Source organism: Heterodontus francisci, chromosome 26, assembly GCF_036365525.1.
Source record: "Heterodontus francisci isolate sHetFra1 chromosome 26, sHetFra1.hap1, whole genome shotgun sequence".
NCBI classification, from domain to species: domain Eukaryota; kingdom Metazoa; phylum Chordata; class Chondrichthyes; order Heterodontiformes; family Heterodontidae; genus Heterodontus; species Heterodontus francisci.
This window is the reverse complement of record NC_090396.1, coordinates 44347828-44370553: the sequence shown is the minus strand read 5'-3', so window position 1 is coordinate 44370553 and position 22726 is coordinate 44347828. Positions and strand designations below refer to the sequence as shown.

The following is a 22726-nucleotide window of genomic DNA, read 5'->3' as shown; positions in this document are numbered from 1 at the left end:
AGCCAACTCCAGTTTTTCCTAAAATAAAAGCAAAATACTGCGGATGCTGGAAATCTGAAACAAAAACAAGAAATGCTGGAATCACTCAGCAGGTCTGGCAGCATCTGTGGAAAGAGAAGCAGAGTTAACGTTTCGGGTCAGTGACCCTTCTTTGGAAGAAGGGTCACTGACCCGAAACGTTAACTCTGCTTCTCTTTCCACAGATGCTGCCAGACCTGCTGAGTGATTCCAGCATTTCTTGTTTTTGTTCCAGTTTTTCCTTTATGCGTCCCCAGAGTGAACCCAAACCATACCTCTTCCCTGATGATACTGCCTCAGATTGGACCAGTCCCACACCTCGAACTCTTCCAAGAGCTCTGTCCAATAATAATCGTTACCACCAACCACCACCACTGCCCATCTCATCCTCCAGAAGTGCCTTTTCCAGAAGCGTCCCCTCCCAAGGCCTGCTTCCAGCGCCCACAGTAGCGCCACTGCCGGGCCAAATCAACTCTTTAGTGGATTGCCCCCAGACCCTTAGGCAGTGATCCCAAACTCTGCTATGCCTCTCAAGAGCGATCGGAGGCCTGCCCTTCCCTACACAGCAACAACACCTCTCCCCAACGCGGGGGGTTGGGAGTTAAAGCCGCCAAGCAGGTGACCTTGTGCAGGATGTTTTCCTTCCCCCAGAGGGACAATCTGGCATCGCCAGTTCACGCAGGCTGGGGCGGGGGGGAAGAGGTGGGCTGAGGGCAGCTTGATGGCGCCGTGCCGAGTGTGTGTACGTGCAAGACGTGCTGCCTGGTGTGATGGGTGAGCTGCTCCCGGACCGTGAAGAGGCCCCAGCATGGCCTGGCCCCGCCGCTCCTTACCTTGACAGTGCTCAAGGATAAAGAGAAAGTTTCATGGTAGTTGTGTTTTGTCCAGTCGTAAGAATCCCTTAACTCAGGGCGAGCACTGCGCTTAGCTTCTTTTATTCGTTTCTTAGTTTTGTGATTCATTTCCTAATCTTAGAGCCAAGGGTCCTGTACTAAAGTCGGATCACCACCAGCTCTGACTCCAATCGCAGAGTGTCGAGGAGATGAGATTAGATTTCCAGAATCTTCACGACGTTCGCCCCGCCCACACCCGGCACCGACCTGTCAATCAGACCGCATAAAGGAAGTCCCGTCTATTGGCCGAGCGGCCACTGGCCCGTCCGCTAGTTAGGCGTGTCTGATTGGTGGAGTCTATCTGTCACTCGTGAGCTGCATAAGCCCGCCCCCTCCCCACAGCGTCGGTGAGGTCAGAGTAATGTCGTTGACGTCATGAGTGGCTTGCGGCCTTCAAGTGTGAAGCGGTTCGTGTTTGTAGAGGAGCCGTCGAGAAATGATGCCGAGCGGTTGGAGGTTTTTGTACCCGAGGTGGCTGATTGGCTTATTATAAAAGGAAGTTAAAGTGCTGTTGGTTGTTTAGACAACAAAAGATGGATTCAAATCGTGGTTCTTTTAGTTAATACGAATTCCCCCCTCATTGTCGGCTCCGGAAAATAAACCAGTGGAGGCCTGATATTTGAAGTTAGCGCCAATTCAAGCCGCCTCTGCAACTGTGCCGTTCACCAGCTCTGTTTTTCCCTTCCAGAGTAACTGGATTTGCGTTAGAGCTGGGAAATGTTGGAAGTGACATTTCTGAGTGTAGATCCAACCCAGGGACAGGAGATGAATTTTTTCTCTTCCTCTGTGAAGCGTTGCAGGGCTACGGGGAAGTGGCAGGGCAAGTTGCTCTTGCAGTGAGCTGGCACTGACACTACGGGCGGAAAGGCCTCCTTCTGTGCTGTAATTATTCAATGATAAGGCTGTCACTTCAGTGTTGTCCCAGGGAAGTGCTGCATTGCTGAAAGCCTTTCAGATGAGATATTAAACCAAGGCTGCACCCTTCTGTTCTTGTGGATGTAAAACAACCCAATCGCAGTTTTGAGGGAGGCAGGGTATGGTGTGGTCTCTTAGTTTACTGTGATGTGCAGATTGGGGAAGACTGGCCACATGAATTTGGGGAGGGGGGGGGGAAGGGGGAGAGGAAAAAATGTCAGTTAGCTGAGGACATTGAAGGAAAAAAATGCTACTGTGTGAATTGATTAAAAAGTCAGCTTGTTAAACATTCAAATTTAGCCATGAAGACTTTTAATACAATATTCTCAATCTGCAAATTTTATGAAATTAAGAAAAATCAATTTTTGCTATAATCTGCAATTTCTAGTGGCCCTGACAAAAAGATCAGCCACTGGTGATATCTATCCCTATGAAGCATTGCTGCTTTGAAATGTCACCGAAGGCTTGTTCTGAGGCAGCTTCAGCACTGTACCTGTACTTAAGAATTTAGTGCATTTGACCTTCGTTAATAATTTAATTCTTGCCCATATCCATCAGTTAAATGTTGTTCCTTTTAAAAACCAGATTCATAAACCAGCTATTCTGTGCTAAACTTACAAAGTATTTAAGTTTGCTGAAGTTTTTCATTTTTTAAAAATTCCTTTTTAAGCAAATCTTATTTAGTGGAATTTAAATATCTGTTCCTGGTGCCAACATCATCAAAAAATGTTAAAGTTCCCCTCACTGCATCGTGAAACATGTGACTGGTCATCACAGAACTGTATTTCATGGACTTTCTTTATTATAATGTATTGTCGTTCACCTCATTAATGAAGTGTATTGTACTCGGTGCAATGGGGATTCTCCAGTTTTGGAGTTTGCCAAAAGTGGCAGTCTTACCTTGGCATCAGGTGGCAGGACCGTATCTCCAACACAGAAGTCCTCGAGGCGGCCAACATCCCCAGCTTGTACACACTACTGAGTCAGCGGCGCTTGAGATGGCTTGGCCATGTGAGCCGCATGGAAGATGGCAGGATCCCCAAATACACATTGTACAGCGAGCTCGCCACTGGTATCAGACCCACCGGCCGTCCATGTCTCCGCTTTAAAGACGTCTGCAAACGCGACATGAAATCCTGTGACATTGATCACAAGTCGTGGGAGTCAGTTGCCAGCGTTCACCAGAGCTGGCGGGCAGCCATAAAGGTGGGGCTAAAATGTGGCGAGTCGAAGAGACTTAGTAGTTGGCAAGAAAAAAGACAAGAGGCGCAAGGGGAGAGCCAACTGTGCAACATCCCTGACAAACAAATTTCTCTGCAGCACCTGTGGAAGAGCCTGTTACTCTAGAATTCGCCTTTATAGCCACTCCAGGCGCTGCTTCACAAACCACTGACCACCTCCAGGCGCATATCTATTGTCTCTCAAGATAAGGAGGCCCAAAGAAAGACCTTTTGAGAGTTGACGACTTGCTTTGGCATAGAGTGACTGGAAGCGGGTTTTGCATGTGATTTATTTGATCTGTTTTTGCACAGTAAGTGTGGATGTAGCAGATTGTTGGATATCTAGAAAATGGACATCTGCACTCATGCAGGAACTGGTCTGTGGTTTGATCAAGAAAAAAGACAAAAAACATCCACTACATTCTGGGCATTATGTGCTGGGGAGGAGAGGGAAAATTCCTGAAGGAATGGTGACTTTTTGATTTGAGAACCATTTCTCAATTTTCTCCCCTCATGTAATTTGTGTTGATATTGGCGATGCTTTTTGTATCCTACTTTTTTTTTTCTTTGGCCTCCTTGTCTCGAGAGACAATGGGTAAGCGCCTGGAGGTGGTCAGTGGTGTGTGGAGCAGCGCCTGGAGTGGCTATAAAGGCCAATTCTAGAGTGACAGACTCTTCCACAGGTGCTGCAGAAAAATTTGTTTGTCGGGGCTGTTACACAGTTGGCTCTCTCCTTACGCCTCTGTCTTTTTTTCCTGCCAACTGCTAAGTCTCTTCGACTTGCCACACTTTAGCCCCACCTTTATGGCTGCCCGCCAGCTCTGGCGAACGCTGGCAACTGACTCCCACGACTTGTGATCAATGTCATAGGACTTCCTGTCGTGTTTGCAGACGTCTTTAAAGCGGAGACATGGACGGCTGGTGGGTCTGATACCAGTGACGAGCTCGCTGTACAATGTGTCTTTGGGTATCCTGCCATCTTCCATGCGGCTCACATGGCCAAACCATCTCAAGCGCCGCTGACTCAGTAGTGTGTATAAGCTGGGGATGTTGGCCGCCTCGAGGACTTCTGTGTTGGAGATACGGTCCTGCCACCTGATGCCAAGTATTCTCCGGAGGCAGCGAAGATGGAATGAATTGAGACATCTCTCTTGGCTGACATACGTTGTCCAGGCCTCGCTGCCATAGAGCAAGGTACTGAGGACACAGGCTTGATACACTCAGACTTTTGTGTTCCGTGTCAGTGCGCCATTTTCCCACACTCTCTTGGCCAGTCTGGACATAGCAGTAGAAGCCTTTCCCATGCGCTTGTTGATTTCTGCATCTAGAGACAGGTTACTGGTGATAGTTGAGCCTAGGTAGGTGAACTCTTGAACCACTTCCAGAGCGTGGTCGCCAATATTGATGGATGGAGCATTTCTGACGTCCTGCCCCATGATGTTCGTTTTCTTGAGGCTGATGGTTAGGCCGAATTCATTACAGGCAGCCGCAAACCTGTCAATGAGACTCTGCAGGCACTCTTCAGTGTGAGATGTTAAAGCAGCATAGTCAGCAAAGAGGAGTTCCCTGATGAGGACTTTCTGTACTTTTGATTTCGCTCTTAGACGGGCAAGGTTGAACAACCTGCTATAGGATGCATTTACCCACTGAAGCATTGAAGGAGCCCAAGTTATATTGCCTTCCCATTTTTGAACCATTGTACAATATGTTGTTTCTCTGAGTAAATGCTGTTTATTTTGTTTGATGTATGTGGAGAGCAGCAGCAAAACTAGCAATTGACAAAGAACATTTTTGTTAAGTAGGATAAATAAAATTTTATTTTAACATAGTAATTTCCTGAAACATACAAAGTTATGACATATTTCTGCAACAGATCAAATCATAAGGCCGTTCCCCCATCATTTCCTATCAGTAAAACATGGAGGAAATAGATTGCCTGGCAGCGTAATCTGATTTTTATTTCCTTACGTGAGTTGCAGTCAACTTCACAAATAAAAATAAAATTGTACTGTATTACTGAATGAAACTTTCAGCATTCCTTTTAATACTTAGTTTGTTCAGTTAATTTAGAAGGCTACATATATATCCAAAAAGGTAATACAATGTAAACTAGACATCATCTACACTTTATGATTTTAAAACTGTGTACAATTCCATCAATATTAACAAGTTAAATGATCTGTATATAAGCCAGAACTGGAGAATGAATCATAGAATACTACCCCACAGAAGGAGGCCATTTGCCCATTGAATCTGTGCCAGCTGTTTTGAAGAGCAATCTAGGTAGTCGCACTTCCTGGTTTTTTCACTATATTCCATCAATTTTTCTTCCTTCAAGTATTTATCCAATTCCCTTTTGAAAGCCACTGTCGAATCCTGGAATAATTATGAATTACTGCTATTCATTGATGGAGGTATTGTAAAACTTGTTGCTCAATGTGAAAAATGGATCAATGAAGAAAAGCAAATTAGGATGCATTAATGTGACTTTCTGAAGCAATCTGTTTGGACCTAATATTCTATTCTCTCCCCTGCTCTTTAAAGAGTGCTGTGGGACCCTGAGAGGGCAGATGGGGATTTGGTCTTAACATTTCATCTGAAAGACGGCATCTGTTTCTCAGTACTGTACCACAGTGTCAATATTCTCAAGTCCCGAGTTGGGCTTGAATCCAATGACTTTCTGACTCAGGTGCAAGTGCTAACACTAAACCACGGCTGCCTGAGATAATTCATTTGTTTTGAAACATAATCACTGTTTTTGTAAGTAAATGCAACAATTTGCACACAAGATTCCATAAACAGCATAGAGAACAATGATTCTCTGTCGTCACCCCATCTCCAACCTCCCTTTTCTCTTCAAAGTTCTTGAACATGATGTCAGCCGTTTATCTGTGCCTATCCTTCCTGCAACTCCATGTTTGAACTTCTCCAATCTAATTTCTGCCCCTGCCACAACACTGAAATGGCCCTAATCAGTCACAAATGATATCCTAAGTGACTGTGGGACCTATCTGCAGCCTTTGACCTGATTCACCGCACCATTCTCATTCAACATCTCTCCTCCATTGTCCAGCCAAGTGGGACTGCTCTCACCTGTTTCCACTCTTATCTATCCAGTCGAAGCCGGAGAATCTCCTGCAATGGCTTTGCTTTCAACCACCGCAGTCAGCTGTGGAGCCTTCTGGCTCCATTCCTTAGCCACCAATTCCATCCATCTCTGTAACCTCCAGCCCCAAAATTCTCCAAATTCTCTGTGTTACTCCAAATCTGGCCTCGTGCACCCCCACTTCATCCCATCACTGACATCGGTTCCTTCAGCTATCTAGGCCTTAAGCTCTGGAATTCCCTCCATGTATTTCTTTGCCTGTCTGCCTCTCTCAGATGCTGCTTAAAACCTATCACTTTGACCAAGCTTTTGATCAGCAGTCATAATGTTTGGCTTGTTGTCAGTTTTTGTCTGATTACATTCCTGTAAAGTGTCTTGGTGTTACCATTTTAAAGGTGCTATGTAAATGCAAGTTGTTGCTTCTTCAGGTACTGGATCCCCAATATGGTATGTACATTTGGCCATGTGCTGTGGTTCTGGCACAATACGTGTGGTTTTACAGAAGCACAATAAGAGGAAAGACCATTTTAGAGGTAAAATAATGAACTTTATTTTGATAATACAGTAATATGTCATACACAGGCAGAAAATAAGGGAAAACTTTTGTGATAAATTAGGATACATTTGTTGGACTATTTCCATGTGTGTTTTGCTCCAAAGAATAGGTGAGTAAAGAAAGTGCCCTCTGCTGGTCAAGACTGAAGTTTCTTTTAAAAACAAACTACAGAATACAAATGAAGTTCATTTACTAAATTTTTACTAATATGTTATCAAACTTGGCACATTCTGAACCAGTTTCTCAAAAAGAATAAAAATAAGTATGACCTGTTCTTTTTTAAAAGTATGCCAGTTGCATAAACCTTTTATGTCTTTATCCAATGCTCAAGCACGATTGCATGGGAATTTTCAAATTTGAAAGTATTTTTGCCTTTTATTAGAGCATTGAATTATGATGTGTGAAGGTTAGTCCTTTTCAAATGTAAGTTTTTTCCCCCAAAAATGACTATTCTTGCATTTGTTACCTTTTGCTCACCCTGCGAGAGTATTTGACATTTGCAAAAGATTTATAATTCATTTTGCAAATAAAAAGCTGCAACACTTTAAAATCATAATAAATTGGATATTTTAGCGTATTCAAATTATTATACATTATTAAAAATCAGTAGGCAATGGTGCAGGAATTAATTGTGTGTGTTTTCAATCAGATTGGAGCTGGTGCAAGCTTACCTGGTATAGTGGCAGCAAAATGTGGCGCCAGAGTAATTTTATCGGATGGTGCGGAGATTCAGAATTGCTTGGATAACTGTCGCCAAAGTTGCCAGATTAATAACCTTGATGTGCCTGTCATCGGTCTAACCTGGGGCCAAATATCTCCTGATCTAGTGCTGTTACCACAGATCGACATCATTTTGGGGTCTGATGTGTTTTATGAGCCTGAAGGTAAAGATTTAAAGTTTGCAAAACCTGTTCTGCACTGCACCAGGATAGAAAGGAAGATTGTATTATTTTCCACTGACTGGATAACTTTTAACAACTGACATATTCGTCCTCAGAGGGGAAAACACAGAATTGCACTGCATATAACATAACTTGGGTGTTCAGTAACACACTAGAGCATTACTAATTTCAATAGGAACTGAAGCTTCTGCTTTGTGGTTAACTGCATTGACTTTACAAAAACATTCCTAGGTGTTTTACAGAGGGAAAGATGAAAAGAAAAATGCCAAGTTATGTTTGGATAGTTAGGAGGTGTGACTGAAAGTCAGGTGTTTAAAGGAGAAGGTGCCAAAGAAATAGGATGAAATGGAATTTGAAGATAGTGCAGTTTAGGAGTTAGCTTTTCTAACCTTCTGCCTCATCCCGCTGGTCTCTCCCATTTCTCCTGAGCCCAGTAATGCTCTGCATTGTCCCCAGGACCAATCTCACCTTGCACTATTTTATCAAGGCTGAATCCGTTGCTATCTTTTTTCCCCCAAAAATATCCTTTATTTGTAAAAATCTGTTTAAAAAAAAAATTACAAAACAGTTCAAAACAGCATCAAGTTGACATTCTAGAAAGTGCAAAGGAAGTCAGTTTTCTTTGAGACAGGAATGAGTTGCCTCATAATTCTTCCATTCTATTTTACATGCCATGTACATTTTACAGCAAAACCATATTTAGTGTATACAGCCCAAGAGGTTTTCCATGGGTCCAGCCCCTTGGTTCAATATGGCGGGAGGACCTTACACAGTGGTCTTTCCTCATTGAGTCTTTGCGGCAGCTGCCGCAAGCTTTAGTGCGTCCCTCAGCATGTAGTCCTGGACCATGGAATGTGCCAGTCTGCAACACTCGGTCATGGACAACTATTTGCACTGGAAGACCAGCAAGTTTCGGGCAGGCCAAAGAGCGTCTTTCACCGAATTGATGGCCCTCCAGCAGCAGCTGATGTTTATCTCTGTGTGCGACCCTGGGAACAACTCCTGTGTTACAGAGCTGCTTGGGATGAACCTTGACAAAAACCACTGCATCTCTTTCAACACCTGCTTTGCAAAGGCACATTCCAGAAGGGGGTGGGCAACAGTATCTTCCCCACCACAGCCACCTCGAGGGCAATGTGCGGAGGTGGTGAGATTCCGGGCCTGCAGGAAGGATATGATGGAGAGGGTTATTCTCACCACCAGCCAAGCTACGTCTTGGTGCTTGTTTGAAAGCTCTGGTGATGAGGCATTCTGCCAAATTACTTTGGCAGTCCGACAGGATCTACCATCTCCTTTTCCCGTAGGCCCTTGAGGACATTCCGTGCAGACCACTGTCTGATGGATTGGTGGTCAAAGGTGTTTTTCCGCACAAACTTTTCCACAAAGGATAGGTGGTACGGCACGGTCCAACAGGATGGAGCATTCCCCGGCAATGTGGCCAGTCCCAACTTTGGCAACACCGGGGACAGATAGAAACTCAGCATATAGTGATACTTGGCGTTTGCATACAGGGGCTCTACGCACATGAAGATGGTCATCAGGATGAGGGCGAAGTTGGGTACGTTTTTTCCGCCTTTAGGCAGAGGTTTGAACATCTTGTGCCTCCGGGCCCAGTCCATTTTGAATCTCCAGATAAAGCGGAAAATGGCTCAGGTAACCTCCACAGCACAGGAGTGGAGTATGGTCCAGACCTGTGCCACATACAGCAATGTAAGCACCTTGTACCTGATGACCAGGTTCTTACCCACAATGGAGAGAGAACGCTGCTCCCACATGCTCAGTTTATGGTGTGCCATGGCTACTCGCTTCTTCCAGATTTTTGCGCACACTCCGGCCCTTCCGAAACATATCTCCAGCACTTTCAGGTAGTCTGACCTGATGGTGAAGGGGACAAAGGATCGGTCGGCCCAGTTCCCAAAGAACATGGCCTCGCTCTTGTCAAAATTTATTTTGGCTCCTGAGGCCAGTTTGAAGTGGTCGCAGATGCTCATCAGTTTGGTAACGGACAGCAGATTCGAGCAGAAGACGGCGACGTCCATGTACATGGAGGCTTTGACCTGAGTGCTGCCTGGGATTGTCACCCCTCTTACGCCCGCATCCTTTCTAATGGATTCAGCAAAAGGTTCGATACAGCAAACAAACAAGACAGGGAGAGAGGACAGCCCTGTCTGACTCCAGATTTGATCAGGAAACCTGATTCCCACCATTGATTGAGACTACGCTACTGATGTTTGTGTAGAGCAGTTTGATCCAATTGCGGATTCCCACCCAAACCCCATTTTGGAGAGCACGTCCATCATGTAGGTGTGCGATATCCTGTCAAAAGCCTTCTGGTCCAAGCTGATGAGGCAGGTGTCCACCCTCCTGTCCCGTACATAGGCGATCGTATCCCTGAGTAGCACGAGACTATCAGATCTTCCTGCCGGGTACAGTGCAGCTCTGGTCAGGGTGAATCTCCAACTCTAGAGCAGTCTTGACCCAACTGGCGATGTCTTTGGACAGAATCTTGTAGTCAACATTAAGCAGTGAGATGGGCTGCCAATTTCTGATTTCCACCCTTCTGCTTGTAGATGAGGGTGATTCCTCATGGATTCTGACATCCTGCCGGCCAGAAGCATACTCTCGTATACTTCCTGCAGGTCTGGGCTGACCCAGTCCCACAGAGCCAAATACAACTCAACCGGGAAGCCGTCGCTTCCATGAGTTTTACTCGTCTCAAAGGACCTGAAGGCGTTTATCAGCTCATCCAGAGTTAGTGGTTTGTCCAGTCTCTCCCTCATGTTGTCATCTAAGATCTCCATGATAGATGACAGGAAGGACTGGGAAGCCGTGCTGTCCTTGGGCTTCACGTTGTACAGCCCAGCATAAAAGGATTTGCTGATCCTTAGTATGTTGGACTGCGAAGATGTTACTGAGCAGGCTGCTGATCACGGAGCTCTCTCTGTGTACCTGTTGGAAGAAGTAACGCGGGCACATCTCATCCTGCTCAATGGAGCGAACTTTGGACCGGAAGATGACCTTGGATACCTCCGTGGCAAAGAATGAGGCCTGCTGGCTCTTGACCTCTTGGAGATCCTCCTTGACCTCGACCCACATTGACTGCAGCCAGATCAGATTATGCATTCTTTTCTGGAGTTGGGACATTTCTCTCACCCTCCGAACACCTTTGAAGATAAAGAACCTCTTGATGTTCTCCTTGATCGCCTTCCACCAGTGAAGTGGAGACTCAAAGAGGAGTTTCATGGTTCTCCAACCTTTGTAATCCCTTTTGAGTTCCTCAACGTTCTCTGGAGTTAACAGTGTAGCATTGAGCTTCCATGTCTCCCTGCCAAACCCGCTGGTCGTCCTGTAAGTGACAGTTGGCCAGTAAAAGGCAATGGTCAGAGAAGAACACCGGCTTGACGTCGGTGGATCTGACCCTGACAGCATGGGACACAAACAGGAAGTCATTTCTGGAACTGGCAGACCCGTCCGATCTTGACCAGGTGTATATACGCTGCGCTCCTTCTGCAGGTTTGCTGAAGACATCATGCAGCTTGGAATCCTTTACTGTTTCCATTAGGATTCTGGACGTAGCGTCCAGTTTGCTGTCGTCACTGTCAGATCGTCCAGCTGCATCAATGATTCAGTTGAAGTCACCGCCTAGAATGACTGGACTGGATGTCGCCAGCAGCAGTGGGAGCTGCTGGAAGACGGTCAGTTGCTCGCTGCATTGAAGCGGGGTGTACACGTTGATCAACTGGAGCGGAGCATTGTTGTACATTACATCTGCTACAAGGAGGCGACCGCCCACCACCTCCTTAACTTCGGAGATGGTGAAGTTACCTCCCTGCAGCAGAATACCCAGGCCGGAGGAACTGGAATCATTACCCCCTGACCAGATCGATGGCCCTTGGGACCACTATTGCAACCATTGCCTGCAGGTGCTGAGAAGATGTGGTATTCCACACTCCTGCAGAAACAGCAGGTCGGCTTTGACCTTGGTGAGGTAGTCCAAGGTTGAAACACGTCGCGGAGTAGATTTAATGCTACGCATGTTAATCGAAGCAATCTTTATACCCATTTTTAAGTTAGTGGTTGCTTCCTACACCAGTTGTCCTTGTTAGTCCCAGTCCTTGGGTATGTTCCTGCATATTCATTGTGATTTTGTTGGGCTCAGAAATCCCTCCTGGTTTCTCTTGGGGGGGGGGGAGGGGGGTTTGTTCCGCGGGGGTGACATCGGGGTGGGGGGGTGGTCTTGTAGGCAGCAAGGCTTGGGCTGTCCTCTTCTGTTGGTGTCTTTCCCCTCCGTTCCTCCTCGAAGACATCACTGCTCCTAGCTTTCCGGAGATGTAGGGCGCCAGACGCATCTTTGCTCTTGGTGTCCCGGAGCTGGGGTGCGCTGGGCATGTCGCTAGGTTTGGCACTTTGGGTTTGGGGCGCGCTGGGCCCATCACAGTTTCTAGTGCCCCCGGAACTGGGGGGCTATATCGTCCAGCTGCTTTGAGTTCTGCTGCTTCTTTTGCAGCTGCCGTTGTTCCGGCCCTTCCTCATTCAATGAGGAGGAGCTGCCGTAGTATGTCTCAGATGGTAGCCTCTTCTTGCCACTGGTTTGGGTGGTAGCCTGTTTCTTTTTTGGAGGTGTTTTCTTTGTGGTTTTCTTTTGTACCACTTGCCACTGACCAGTTTGTCCATCTGCTGCCTCCTCCTCCATTGATTCTGACTGTAGAGGAGGGGTTTCTCGGCACAGGGTAGGTGTTGGGTCGCTGGTTGCAGCTGTCTCCCCTTCTCTTTCTTAGGTAGACTTTCCTCGCTGCGGAGAGGATTGCTTGTCTCCTTCCCAGCACCAGACGCATTTACCGTTCCTTCTCCCAGCCTTTCCTTGGACCTTGCCGCCTGAGCATAACTGAGGCAGTGTTTAGGGCAGATTTTGTAGAGGTGGCCTGCCTCACCGCACAGGTTGCAGCACTTACTCTGCTTACAGTCCTTGGTCTGATGGCCTTCCTTCTTGCAGTTCTTGCAGTCGACTGTGCTGCAGTTAGCTGCCACGTGACCAGATTTTCCACAGGTGCGACAAACTATGGGCTGCCTCGCATAGACCAAGAAGCCTCAACTTCCACCGATAGCGAAGCTGGAGGGAGGATGGATGATGGTTCCATTGCCACTGACCTTCAAGGTCACCTTGACCTGCCGTTTGCTGGTCCAAATCCCAAATGGGTCCTTGACATCAGTGCTGCTGCCGGCCACTTCGACGTACCTGGCAAGGAAGGTGAGTACATCCACGACAGGAACATGGGGGTTATAGAGGTGAATTGTCACCACCGGTCATGTTGCGACGGCAGTGTGAAGTGTGGCTCCACTGTGAGGATCGACAGCGGTGCCTGGTTTTCCTTCTCCTTGAACACCTTCAGGAACTTGATGCATCCGCCACGTTCTTGAACGTCATATCGAAATGTCCACTGCTGGGGAAGTCCTGCAGGCAGAAGATGTCCGCAACTTGGAATCCACAGCACTCAATAAGGATTTCCTTAATGAAGAAGGTATGGTCAACAGGTGCACCTCCTTCATTATCCTTCACCACCACCTGAACAGTGTTATGCACTCTCTGGCCTGAAGCTCTAGAATCGGTTACAGCCATTTTACTCAAAACCTACCTGGAACAGGATCAAAGGCCACTGATCACGGTTTCTTCCTCTGCCAGGTAAGTATCAGGTGACTGGGTGATCAGCTGTGCCTGTACTATATGGGACTAATTTCAGTGTGCTTCATTACCATGAATGAAACCTGGTTTATGGACAATGACTTCTTACCCCTTACTGAGGTGTAGCTACCTGGATGTGCTTGCCACACGTTAGTGTAATAGTGATTTGTTTTGCTTCTCTAATGCTGGTAATTTTGTGACATCCTTGATGCTGTTGCGAGTATAGTGAAACAGAGGGTGCAACTTTTTATTCACAAAATATGGTATCAATATTTTGATCTCAAAGATATGGGAATTGCGATCAGCTCACTCAGCATAAACTGGGGATTAAACCCATGATATTCTTGGCCTCTGCAGCACAGCTACTCGTGTCAACAAGCTGAATAACGAGTGCAAAAGCAAAATATTGCATCTGTTTAAAATCTGATATTAAAATTCTGGAAATACTCAATATGTCTGGCAGCAGCTATGTACTTCTGATGAAAGGTCATCAACCTGAAACATTCTCTCTGAAGATGCTGCCAGACCTGCTGAATAATTGGAGCAGAATAGTGATTAGCATTTTATTACCTATAGTAATTTTGCTTTCACATCTTATTGAAGTGTGCTACTTAAATTTACAGTAAAAATCCAATGTGAAGTTGCACCTGGTTATGACCTAGAAATACTGTGTGTAGTTTATGACCCCTGGAACTTTTAAGATGACTCACACACCACTTTTCAGGCTAAAGCTCACGTTAAGCATTTATACTTGTTTATAATTTATTGCTGAATGTGAATAGGAAAATATATGAAAAGTTTTAAATTTCGTCTTTGATCTTTTTTATAGACTTTGAGGATGTATTAACTACTGTTTTCTACCTCATGCAAAAAAATCCATATGCGCTTTTCTGGACCACTTATCAGGAACGCAGGTGAGTTTTTAATTTGTTTGCCCCTGAAACAGCATTTTATTTCTGTTATCTTTATTTGTATGTTTGACTAAACCACTTTCTGTATATAGTTTTAATTTGGTAGAATGAAGTGATTATTCCAATCTAATCATGAAGCAGCTTCAGACTTATGAAATTCAGGCTTGCCAGTCTTGGCTGGCATTTGCATTCATTCTTCCCTTTGAGTGTCATTTCCATTGCCCATTGTCAGGTTATCAGATGATAAGATAGGGAGAAGGGAGAAATTGGCTTTCTGCCTAACTATAGCTGAAATGCAACAAGCTTCATAACTATCATTCATCAACTGTAAATTGGAGATCAATCTCCCAATAAGAACTTGTTTTTTCTTTACACTGCTTTCTATGTCCTTGGGCCACCCCAAAACATTAGGTAACTAATCAAGTACTTCTGAAGTGTTGTACTTGCTCACTGTTCTGAGGGAGGCATACATGGTTGTCACCTTGCTCAGAGAAGTCTGTTTTTAGTACAGATGTGTGACTATACTGAAATAATACTGTAATATTGTGATTTCCTCCTTTTAGACCCATTTCTTTACAATTCTCAATTTCTCCATGTAAGACAACTTAGTAAACAAGACTCACCAAGACAAACAGCTGTAGGTCTGTTTGTGTGAAATGTTGGTCGTATTGTACTACTAGATGATACTGTAAATGTTAGAAACCAAGTGGTCCATTACCACAGGCTGAAATTTCCCACACGTTGACTGCATTTATATTTTAACAGAATGAGTTGGATCTACCATGGTGTTTCACAAAGTCAAAACTGTGCAGTATTCAGCTAAGGCATGGTTAAAAGTGTTGGGGAGGGGTGCGGGGTGGAGAAATAAATAGGATGAATCCCCCATTGACATGTTAAAAGATTTTTATTTCAATTTTATTTACTGAGAAGCTGATTCGTGTTCATCAGTTAAACTGTCAGCTGGTTTAGTTTTTTAGTCACTTGTAGTACAGAACTTGAGTATTACTGAAAAAAGACGCGCTGTCGAAGCTTTTCATCTGCACTCATCAGACCAGCTGCAAGAGTGCCAAACTTCAAAGGTAGCAATAATTTATACTGCATGAGAAAAGGGTGCTGTTTGGTTGGCAAATCAACTCTGGTTGAGGCATTGTCATGGAGAATGCACTAGGGAACTACTGTCCCTCATGCAACAAAAACAAGAAATGCTGGAATCACTCAGCAGGTCTGGCAGCATCTGTGGAAAGAGAAGCAGAGTTAACGTTTCGGGTCAGTGACCCTTCTTCGGAACTGACAAATATTAGAAAAGTCACAGATTATAAGCAAGTGAGGTGGGGGTGGGGCCCCCACCCCCACCTCCGGGCTCACTTCTTCGACCAGGAGTCCACCCCCCGACCAGCAGACCCATTCACCCGCCTCCAGCATTCTCCCTCTACCTGGACCCCTCCCCCTGGCCTCTTACCCGCTCTTGATCTCTTCATTGAAAACTGTCGGCGAGACATTGGTCGTCTCAATTTCTCTGCCCCCCTCACTCACTCTAACCTGTCCCCCTCTGAACTTGAGGCACTCCGTTCTCTCAGGTCTAACCCCGACGTGGTCATCAAACCTGCAGACAAGGGTGGTGCTGTTGTTGTATAGCGTACCGACCTCTACCTTGCAGAAGCTCAACGCCAACTCACAGACACCTCTTCCTACCTCCCTCTGGACCATGACCCCACCACCGAACATCAAGCCACCGTCCAAAGGACTGTCACTGACCTCATCTCCTCTGGAGCTCTTCCCTCTAAGGCTTCCAACCTTATAGTCCCACAACCCCGGACAGCCCGCTTCTACCTCCTTCCCAAAATCCACAAACGGGACTGTCCCGGCAGACCCATTGTGTCAGCCTGCTCCTGCCCCACTGAACTTATTTCTTCCTATCTAGACTCTATCTTTTCTCCGCTGGTCCAGTCTCTTCCCACCTACATCCGTGACTCTTCTGACGCCCTACGTCATTTTGACAATTTCCAGTTTCCTGGTCCCAACCGCCTCCTCTTCACTATGGACGTCCAATCGCTCTACACCTCCATCCCCCACCAGGATGGTTTGAGGGCTCTCCGCTTCTTCCTGGAACAGAGGCCCAACCAGTCCCCATCCACCACCATCCTCCTCCGCCTGGCTGAACTTGTTCTCACATTGAACAACTTCTCCTTCAACTCCACGCACTTCCTTCAAGTAAAAGGTGTCGCTATGGGTACCCGTATGGGTCCTAGTTATGCCTGTCTTTTTGTGGGATATGTCGAGCATTCTTTGTTCCAGTCCTACTCAGGCCCCCTCCCCCAACTCTTTTTCTGGTACATTGATGACTGTATCGGTGCCGTTTCCTGCTCCCGCCCCGAACTAGAAAACTTTATCAACTTTGCTTCCAATTTCCACCCTTCTCTCACCTTTACATGGTCCATCTCTGACACTTCCCTTCCCTTCCTCGACTTCTCTGTCTCCATCTCTGGGGATAGGTTGTCTACCAATATCCATTATAAGCCCACCGACTCCCACAGCGACCTCGACTACACTTCTTCACACCCTACCTCCTGTAAGGACTCCATTCCATTCTCCCAGTTTCTCCGTCTCCGACGCATCTGCTCTGATGATGCTACCTTCCATGACGGTGCTTCTGATATGACCTCCTTTTTCCTCAACCGAGGATTTCCCCCCACTGTGGTTGACAGGGCCCTCAACCGTGTCCGACCCATTCCCCGCACCTCTACCCTCACCCCTTCCCCTCCCTCCCAGAACCGTGACAGGGTTCCCCTTGTCCTCACTTTTCATCCCACCAACCTCCATTTCCAAAGGATCATCCTCCGCCATTCTCGCCACCTCCAGCGTGATGCCACTACCAGTCGCATCTTCCCCTCCCTTCCCGTCAGCATTCCGAAGGGATCGTTCCCTCCGCGACACCCTGGTCCACTCCTCCATTACCCCCACCACCTCGTCCCCGTCCCAGGGCGCCTTCCCCTGCAATCGCAGGAGGTGTAATACTTGCCCATTTACCTCCTCTCTCCTCACTATCCCAGGCCCCAAACACTCCTTTCAGGTGAAGCAGCGATTTACTTGTACTTCTTTCAATGTAGTATACTGTATTCGCTGCTCACAGTGTGGTCTCCTCTACACTGGGGAGACCAAGCGCAGACTGGGTGACCGCTTTGCGGAACATCTCCGCTCAGTCCGCAAGCAGGACCCTGAGCTTCCGGTTGCTTGCCATTTCAACACTCCCCCCTGCTCTCATGCTCACATCTCTGTCCTGGGATTGCTGCAGTGTTCCAGTGAACATCAACGCAAGCTCGAGGAACAGCATCTCATCTACCGATTAGGCACACTACAGCCTGCCGGACTGAACATTGAGTTCAATAATTTCGGAGCCTGACAGCCCCCCATTTTACTTTCATTTTTAGTTATTTTTTCTTCCTTTTTTTTTTACATTCTTTACTATCTTTTTTTGCATTTATTTCATTTCATTTTAGTTTGTTCAGTTTGCTTACCCACTGTTTTTTTCAGGTTTGCACTTGCTGCTGTTCAATATTCAGTGTATTCACACCTAATCTGTACTAATGCTTTCAACACACCATTAACATATTGTTTGCCTTTGCTCCGTGACCTTTTGGTCAGCTATGTGACCAGGTCCAATCTGCACCTTCTTCTTTGTTATCTCTTGCCCCACCCCCACCTCACTTGCTTATAATCTGTGACTTTTCTAATATTTGTCAGTTCCGAAGAAGGGTCACTGACACGAAACGTTAACTCTGCTTCTCTTTCCACAGATGCTGCCAGACCTGCTGAGTGATTCCAGCATTTCTTGTTTTTGTTTCAGATTTCCAGCATCCGCAGTATTTTGCTTTTATTTTACTGTCCCTCATGGTTTTGTTTAATCCAAAAGGCACAATGCCTGGACATGTTCCTTTTGCCTGCAGCTTGTAGCTTCTGGCAAGTGTGAGTGAGCTACATTGCGAGCCCGACTGATGATATTAAATGTGTTGTTCGTGTATTTCTTAGCACACTCGGGTTGTTCAGTAAGTGCTGTCCTATCGCGGGATCACATCTAATGTTAGCCATTGTGTTCTGAGTTTTGACAGTATGGGCTGTTTGTATATGGTCAGTTTTTTTTTACTAATTTATTTTATGGCTGTTAGCTGACAATGAAATCACTAGGTGGCGCAGTACTGGCACATGCACAAATGCAACCTCATCTTCAGAAACATCACTGTCTGTGACGTCTCAGGCAGCTACCAGTCATAAAAATGGCGGCACTCAATTTGACACAAATAAAAATTGAATCCTAACCCCCCTCGCTCAATGACCGTGATCGCTGTCTCCACACCCCTGCCAACAGTACTCCGCTCCCTTTTGTGATCACCGCTTCTGTTTCATGCTCCCTCCTGCCATCACTGCCTCAATTGCCGCGTTGTTTCCCACTCCCTTCCTCACCCGGAGTTGAGGGGTGGAGGGGGGGGGGGGAGGTGAGTAGGGCACTAGCGGGAAGCAGTTGGGGGATGGAGGTGCCAGCAGTTCACAACTTGCTGAATGGGGCAGGGAAGAGAAGCGGCATTTGAGGCACCGATTGCAGGTGGGCGCAGGGTACTTTGAGGGGATGGTGGCCATTGAGGGGTGAAGCAACACTGATGTCATTACTTGATGCGCATATGCAGACCCATACTGGCAAGCTGGCACTCGTACAGACGCGCTGGTGCCGTCGGCGATCGCTCTCAGCATGGTCTGCGTTGTCAGAAGACACTCCGTTATTTTATATTATGTTACTCAGGTGGAAAACTGGACATTTTATTAAAAAGCTCATTTTTGCTGATAAAACAATTTTCCGCTGTATTAGTAGAACTACAATCTTAACTCTTATTTTAAGTTCCATTTTTCAGCTCAGTTGCACTAGGTTCGCACAAACCTGCAGCCTAACCTAATCTGCACCATTTACAAGCACATTTTCTCAGTTGTACCAAAGTATCATGCAATTTAGTCACTTACATTTCTTTTAAAAGTTGTCATTTACATTTTTCTACTGCCTTTGACTTCGTTTTGGTTTTGACAGTTTCCATTTTTCTTTGCCTGATTTTCACTATTCTGATGTGAACTCTACCCAACATGTTACACTTACATCCTTACTATCCCCATTAACTTCAAATATGCGAACAAAAGAGTATGTTTGGCTTGTAAGAAATCTGTACTGCCTTGATGTAAGAATTTTCTTTTATTGTAATTTGTCTCTTCCAGTGCTGATTGGTCAATTGAAACATTGCTATACAAGTGGAATTTGAAATGTGTTCACATTCTATTGGAAACATTCAGTGCAAATGAAGAACAGCTTGCTGGATCCAGCCTGCCTGGAAGTCATACTGTTCATATGATGGTTATCACTTTAAGGAATAGGATTCCCTCTGTAATTTAAAGCTAGTTTAATGACAAAGGTATGCTTTTCTTGTGAACACCAGTTTCGAAAAACTGCAATCTCAATTGTTAAATTTTCCCATTCTAAATATTCCAGTTTGTCAGCTGCCATCTGGAAAATCAAAAGCAGAAATATTTCACTGAAGTACAGTTCTGATGTTGAATGGATTTGTCTGGCATGGAAGTTGCAGGAATAAAATGTGGTATTGTGTGGGTCTAGATCTTTTGCTTAGACATTAATTGGCTTAAAAACCAATACCCTTTACTTTATGTTTGAAATAGAGTATTGCAATTGTCTCTTGTCAAACCACTGATGTGAATGTATGATCCAAAACAATACTCCACATTTTATGTATTGCTTTGTGCTGTTGTGCATTTGATATAAGTCTAGTTTTACCTTAGTTCAAAGATCCTAAACAAGAAAGTAAAATAAAAATATCTTTACACCATGCAGCTGTGACTTCCAGCTCTTTGCTTGTACATAATCTCTGAATTCATGCATGTTGAAGTGTTCTTTTTCCCAGATGCAAAGGACAGTATTTTGTTTAATAACTGGAGGGCAGATAAGTAATTTTAATGTTCATTTGCAAAAGGTCTTTTTCATTAATTGGTTAAAAGTATAGCAACTCAATATGTGCTTCATGAGAGATACTATATTGCACTGTTCCTCAACTGGGTGTAAGTTTTTACTTAACACTTTGTTAGAGAAACAAAAGTAGTTCTCCATTAATCCCATATTCCCGAGCATTCTCCTACCTACACTAGGGGCAATTGACAATGACCAATTTACCTATCAACCTGCAAGGCTTCGGCGGTGGGAGGAAACTGGAGCACCTGGTGGAAACCCACACGGTTACAGGGAGAACTTGCAAACTCCACAGGCAGTACCCAGAACCAAACCCGGGTCGCTGGAGCTGTGAGGCTGCGGTGCCAAACACTGTGCCACCCACCTAAGGCACGTAACAAAAGAATTCCATGTGTACTTTGAAATAAATGGACACATTCAGTTTGCTTCTCCCGATGCTGAAAAACTGGCCAACAGGTCATTTTGTTCTGGTGGCAGTTTGTCATCAGTCCAAACAGTTCAGTATGGAATACAGTTACCCACCTTGTTCTAAATGCCACATTCTCAAGCTAAATGCCCTAGGTGTCACGAAGACAATTATGCATATCTTGCATTTCTGCATAATTGGGTACTTTTTTTAAGCAATGTTTTGCTTAGTGGGTTTTAAATAGTGTAGTTTAACTCAATACCAGTTAGAACAGCACCAGAAAAAAACAAAACACAATTCATTAAAACCATAGATGCTAACTTAAAGTTTACAGATTTATGGTGGAATTAAGAATTTTACTCTCAGCATTATGTAGATTTACACCGAATTATGCACACAATGTGCAATTCCTTAACTTCTGATTTGGCTTGCAATTTAGAAAATATACTCTATTGGACAATGAATTTGCTTTCAATGCAGATGAGGTAAATGTGAACTATAAAATCATAATACCACTAGAAAAGCTAAGTAATAGTCGCACCCAATAAAAGCAGATAGATGGAATGGAGTGCAGAGTTCACCACGGGAAAAAAATAATCAAGATTCATATCGGCTCTTTCAACAAGGTCTTACAAAAAGCAGCTTGTCCCTGATCCAGTGATGATCAGCAGAAAAGTCTATTTTGGATCTACACTCCAATTATTGTGAATTGGGCAGTATAGACCTCGTGTTGGATGATTGCTTTTGACAACAAATACATTCATGAAACAATTTAAAAGTACTTAAATGTCCAGACATTTAACAAACATACTGTTAAGAATTTTAGAAACAAATCCTTTTTACACGATTTAATAAATGTAAACATAATTGAATTTCAGTCATTGCTAAACCTCCACTTTGGTAGCTCTCTTGCTCTGATCCAGCAGTCATTATGAAATGGTAATTGGACTGAAAAATCATGCATAAATTTTGAAAACCCCAGGAACTTTAACCTATTTCTTTCACTAATCTTCTAGTATCCAAATTTATACCATGCAACCTGGAGGTAACTTCTAGAACTTTCTCTCGCACTTCCAACATTTTAACAGCATGTCTTGGTAATACAAGCCACTTTATAAATATAGCCAGATTAAAGATCAAAGCCTTCAACAGGTGACCAGAGGTTAACTGGAAAATAGTTAATTATTGCACTGGACATTATGTATTAAAATGTGATGCCTGATTAGTTTGATTGTCACTGAGTATGCCAAATTGTAATTTTCTTTTGGACAGCAACTTTTACTGTCACTTCAGGTCCAAGCTTGCCAGTTATTCAGTTCTTAGTGAACAGTCTGCACTTTGGAAATATCTACATACTTAGACTTTTGTAGGAAATGAAACCAGTATAGAAATAAATTTTGCTAGATTCAACTTACTGGTTGAATTTTTCCACGCTACAAAATAATTAAAAATGTTGCTTGTTGACAAGGCAGACTGGTGTTTCACAAATTATACTTAAATGAACTCATTCAAATGGATATGGTCTAATATTTTGACTAGAAAAACCAAACTTCAGTTCTTTAATGAATACTTGAAAGTGGGTGATGAAACTGATTTAGTAATCCAATAGCGATTAACTCATTGGCTGAACAAAATTGAATTACCCACATTAGTTCCACATGGTTATTTCTAAATATTCACTACCAAATTTTTGTTTTGTGAATTTTAATTTCACAGTAATTTTAGATCAACTGCATTGATTTTTGCACAAAACTGAAGCCACTGCTCATACAAAAATGTCACACAATGCATATAACCACAGATAAAAGGTGTATATAACCTAGAGCAAGTTACCTTTTTCCTTCTCCATAGTACTGACTCTTGAAGTGTTAATACAATGTTTCACAACATTAAAAAGGAATGGTAACTTTACAGGTTTACAGGTGTTTGAATGCAAACTAGTTTCTTTAATATTCCATGCAGAAAATGTATACTTCTTAGAATACTTCAGTTGCTTCCTCATTTCAAAATGACACTCAATTCTTTGTCACGGAATCACAACCTCAATTTAAAAAGGAATTTCTAAAGTACAGTTAGAATCTACTCAGCAATACCTTTGCTGGAACA

The 22726-nt window shown here is 44.5% G+C and overlaps 2 protein-coding genes across 6 annotated transcripts in view; one reads left to right on the top strand and one right to left on the bottom strand.

Annotated features, from left to right (window-relative positions):
* jmjd6 (jumonji domain containing 6, arginine demethylase and lysine hydroxylase) overlaps nucleotides 1-1112 on the bottom strand; it is a 44501-nt gene extending 43389 nt beyond the window's left edge. For 2 of the 3 annotated variants that reach the window (XM_068058126.1, XM_068058127.1), the window contains exon 1: nucleotides 852-1111. In XM_068058126.1, coding sequence (XP_067914227.1) covers nucleotides 852-980 — 129 coding nt within the window. In that variant the 5' untranslated portion in view covers nucleotides 981-1111. Of the gene's footprint in view, nucleotides 1-851 lie in introns of all 3 variants that reach the window. The other variant, XR_010977564.1, reaches the window with a different exon arrangement.
* A 137-nt stretch (nucleotides 1113-1249) lies between these two features.
* LOC137384297 (histone-arginine methyltransferase METTL23-like) lies at nucleotides 1250-22488 on the top strand. Of its 3 annotated transcripts, XM_068058128.1 has the most exons (5): nucleotides 1254-1382; nucleotides 6581-6685; nucleotides 7358-7592; nucleotides 14120-14204; nucleotides 19455-22484. In XM_068058128.1, the coding sequence occupies exons 1-5, from the start codon at nucleotides 1287-1289 to the stop codon at nucleotides 19627-19629; spliced, it is 696 nt and encodes a 231-aa protein (XP_067914229.1). In that variant the 5' UTR covers nucleotides 1254-1286; the 3' UTR covers nucleotides 19630-22484. The 3 variants fall into 3 exon arrangements, with proteins under 3 accessions (XP_067914230.1, XP_067914229.1, XP_067914232.1); XM_068058129.1 differs by lacking the exon at nucleotides 6581-6685 and having other exon boundaries at nucleotides 1250-1382; nucleotides 19455-22487; XM_068058131.1 differs by lacking the exon at nucleotides 1254-1382 and having other exon boundaries at nucleotides 6597-6656; nucleotides 7331-7592; nucleotides 19455-22488.
* The last annotated feature ends 238 nt before the right edge of the window (nucleotides 22489-22726 follow it).